The following is a 3,738-nucleotide window of genomic DNA, read 5'->3' as shown; positions in this document are numbered from 1 at the left end:
TGTCGCTCTTCAGGGAAAAATCAAAGCCACAGATATTGTCCACACTTGATCCATTCCTTGTTCATTCTAAGAACTAGCATGTGGTTGGATTTACAACCACCATTTTCTGAGCTTAGTCAACTCAGTTTCCCGACTTGCAATTCCATTTTCCTCAAGTCCTAATTGGAGCCCAGTCCCCAACCCCCATTCAATCACCGTACATTACAAAACATCAGTCCTTCCAGGCCCGCACAGTGAGTGTGCATCACGCCCTTTAGCTCCAGTTTTTGGCCTCGAAGGGGAGGACTCCCTGTAGTGCTGTCTACCAGATGCTCCTGGCACAGCTGAAGTGAGAGCACAGGTGTTCAGAGACACCTTTGGAGCCCGTCAGACTTCAGGGGGTCTGATGGGAAAGCACAGCAGCTGCCTTCCTGAACTGCAGTCTTCAAAGTATGCAGCCCTGCGGTCTTGGCAGCTTGGCATCTGATTTGCTGGCCTGAGTTAGCCAGAACGTGGTCAGGCCAAATTCGGCTTGCCCAGACCGCGAGTCTTCTCCCCATGCCTCTCCCGCATTGCCTGTGGGTCGATGCCTCAGTCAGAGTGTAGGCTATGCCATGGTAACAACTCTAAAATCACAGAAGTTTACTTCTTGCCTGTACTGTGTGGCCATTGTGGTTCAGGGGACTCGGACTGTTGTGTCACTCAGGGCCCTGGGCGGACAGAGCCCTGCCTTCTCAGGAGTCGGCAGTCAGAGGCGAGGGGAAGCACGCTGGAGGCTCTCCTGGCGCTCAGAGCTCCCGCTCCAAGTGCTTGTGTGTCCCTGCTGCGCACACCTGTAGAGCTGAACGAGCCACACGCCTGTCCTGAGGCTGGGAGCGGGGAGAACCTGAACAGCCTTAGCAACTATCCCCAGAGCACAGATGGAGAGTACCCATTTTAAAGTGTGGGTGAGATTTAGTCTCTAAATCTGGTCTAAGGGTACTTAGCTGCATTAGTTTAAGGTGTTTGAATATAAGTGGTTATCGTCACTGCTCAGTCATGCTGAGACTGCTTTTTAAGGCTTCATGTTCAGTCACTCATAACAGTTGCTTCTCTGCAGCATTAAGCTGTCCAGTCCTGTGAAACGCCCACGGAAGGAGCCTGTGGATGAAGCTCTGTATCCAGAACACTACCGGAAATACTCTGACTACATCAAAGGCAGCAACCTAGATGCCCCTGAGCCGTACCGTATTGGCCGCATAAAAGAGATCTTCTGCATCAAGAAGAGCAATGGCAGGCCCAACGAGACAGATATCAAGATCAGAGTCAACAAGTTTTACAGGTCGGTGAAGCCTCTGCCCTTCAGGGGGCTCTGCCTGAGGCGGGGTGGTAACAGCACACACACAGTGGTGGTCTAAGAGTTGGGTGGAGGTATCTGTTCTTCCAAGTGTTTCTGATTACCTGGAGGGTACTGGGGATGACTACAGCTTCATATCCCAGCCTTCGCTTTCTCTCTGAAAGCTGCAGAGCTTTGTCCAAAAGAAATCCGTGAGCAGAAGTCCAGAGTGTGACAAAGACAGGCGTGGAATGTCCTGGGCTTTGCCTGAGGCGCCCTCAGAACCCTGAGTTCTGTCCGTGTGTTCTGTCTCAGAACACTGTCCGTGTTCTGCGCCCCTCCCCATTCCCCATCCCCCTGTTCTTCTCAGGCCCTCTTCCCTGCTCTGGGGTTTCTCTCTGTCCAATGTCTTGGCTTCACTCAGTCTTTTTCTGGGATCCTAATAATGGTTAGGAGATAACCTGAAACTAATCCATACAGATAGGTCTAAAGTTGCTCCATGTCTTAGCTAATGTACGTGGAAGAGTTTTTGAAGTCTTTGCAATAATCAGTTGAGTAATGAGAAAGAACAAGGAATCTGGCTGTTATAGGCAAATGAAGGCAGCTCTAGACATGCTTTCTAACAGGAGACCAGCAGCTGGTCTTAACACAGGACAAGTCTTTTGGGGCTACAATGGGGGCATAAAGAGCAAGCAAACCATTAGTTGAGTTCATGGCAAGGAACCCCACTTAGTCTGTGGTTAGTGCCAACTAAGGGGGTCAGTAATCAAGGTGACTTGCTGGGGTGGGGAATGGTCTTTACCCACCGATCATCTGAGCACTGTCAGGAATGTGCCATTTAATTGCCTGTCAGCTCGAGGCAAAAGAACTAACAAAGACCCTCACGCTCACAGGCCGGAGAACACGCACAAGTCCACCCCGGCAAGTTACCACGCAGACATCAACCTGCTTTATTGGAGTGACGAGGAGGCTGTGGTGGACTTCAAGGCCGTGCAGGGCCGCTGCACCGTGGAGTACGGGGAGGACCTGCCCGAGTGCCTCCAGGACTTCTCCGCTGGTGGCCCCGACCGCTTCTACTTCCTTGAGGTGGGGCCCTGGGCTTACTGGAGGGAGGGCCTTGGGGTCAGACACAGCCCCCGAGAAAGTAGTTTATCCAGAGTACGAATCTGTGACATTCAAGTTGTTCTGGAATTTGACACTTTGGGCTTAAAACCAAACAGAATGTCACATTTGAGTGTCCTAAGGCAATAGCAATTTTTGAAGACTGTTAAGTAGCCTCTGCTGGCCTGGCCAGTGCCTGTGAGTTAGGGAAAGGTTCCTCTAGCCCTGGGAGATGCCCCCAGTGCCTTCAGCCAGGGATCCGTGTCCAGGCCGGGGCCATACAGCTGAGCCTGTGGCCTGGTTATTGAGAGTAGAGCCAGCAGTTTGTTGATTAAGCTAAATTGTTTGAGCATGGCTTTTCTGTGATAGGCATGTATCGTTTTAAGATAACCCGTGTTTCCCCCAGGTTCCAGTGTGTACAGTCTAACTGTAACATTTGCCTATTTTTAGAATGAGTAGTCCAGGTACTTCAAATAGCAGGAATTTCGGCCATATAAAATGTGTGTATTAGTAGAATTTTCCCCTCATCTCTAATGTAATACAAATCAAAGCACTTTTTGCTTATGGCCATGTTTAGGGAGAAATTAAGTAGATCTTATCAAATTAACTTAAATCGTATTTGTTAGAGAGGGGACTGGTGTTTCTCTTCCAGACTGTTGTGGTTCTTTCCTTCCCAGGCCTATAATGCCAAGAGCAAAAGCTTTGAAGATCCTCCAAACCATGCCCGTAGCCCTGGAAATAAAGGGAAAGGGAAGGGAAAAGGTATGTCGTTACTCCACGGGCTTTTTTCAAGTCCGTCTCCTATAACTCGATTCTCGTGAATCAGTCAGTATAAAAGAGCAGCCTCTGACGTTACCTCACTCTGCTGCCGCCGCCAACTCAAAACGAGGCCGTCTCTGAATCACCAGGGTGTTTGAAGAGAGCACGTTAGGGCCCTGATCTGACTTGGGGCCTGTCTCCCGCAGGGAAAAGCAGGACAAAGTCGCAAAGCTCTGAGCCGAGCGAACTGGAGACGGAAATCAAGCTGCCGAAGCTGCGGACCCTGGATGTGTTTTCTGGCTGTGGGGGTTTGTCGGAAGGGTTCCACCAAGCAGGTAGGCTCCGGGTTTCTCTCCGCACAGCTGCTAAAACCGGACCGGGTGTGTTCTGCCTGGAAGACCTTTCTGGCTCTGGTCACAGTTCTGACTAAAGAGTCTCATGCTGCAGGGGGTTCACAGGTCATCTTTGTCCTTGTGTCCCCCAGGCATCTCGGAAACGCTGTGGGCCATCGAGATGTGGGACCCCGCGGCCCAGGCGTTCCGGCTGAACAATCCCAGGTCCACGGTGTTCACAGAGGACTGCAA

General features: G+C 50.9%; 1 protein-coding gene across 1 annotated transcript in view; it reads left to right on the top strand.

The window, feature by feature from the left end:
- DNMT1 (DNA methyltransferase 1) overlaps positions 1-3,738 on the top strand; it is a 42,639-nt gene that overhangs the window by 33,733 nt on the left and 5,168 nt on the right. The window contains 5 exon segments of the mRNA XM_007460652.1: positions 1,079-1,300; positions 2,188-2,380; positions 3,073-3,157; positions 3,361-3,489; positions 3,639-3,738. The exon segment at positions 3,639-3,738 is cut by the window's right edge and continues 4 nt beyond it. Coding sequence (XP_007460714.1) covers positions 1,079-1,300; positions 2,188-2,380; positions 3,073-3,157; positions 3,361-3,489; positions 3,639-3,738 — 729 coding nt within the window.

Source organism: Lipotes vexillifer, unplaced genomic scaffold, assembly GCF_000442215.2.
Source record: "Lipotes vexillifer unplaced genomic scaffold, Lipotes_vexillifer_v1.1 scaffold1011, whole genome shotgun sequence".
In the NCBI taxonomy this organism is placed as follows: domain Eukaryota; kingdom Metazoa; phylum Chordata; class Mammalia; order Artiodactyla; family Lipotidae; genus Lipotes; species Lipotes vexillifer.
This window is presented reverse-complemented; position numbering and strand designations above follow the sequence as displayed.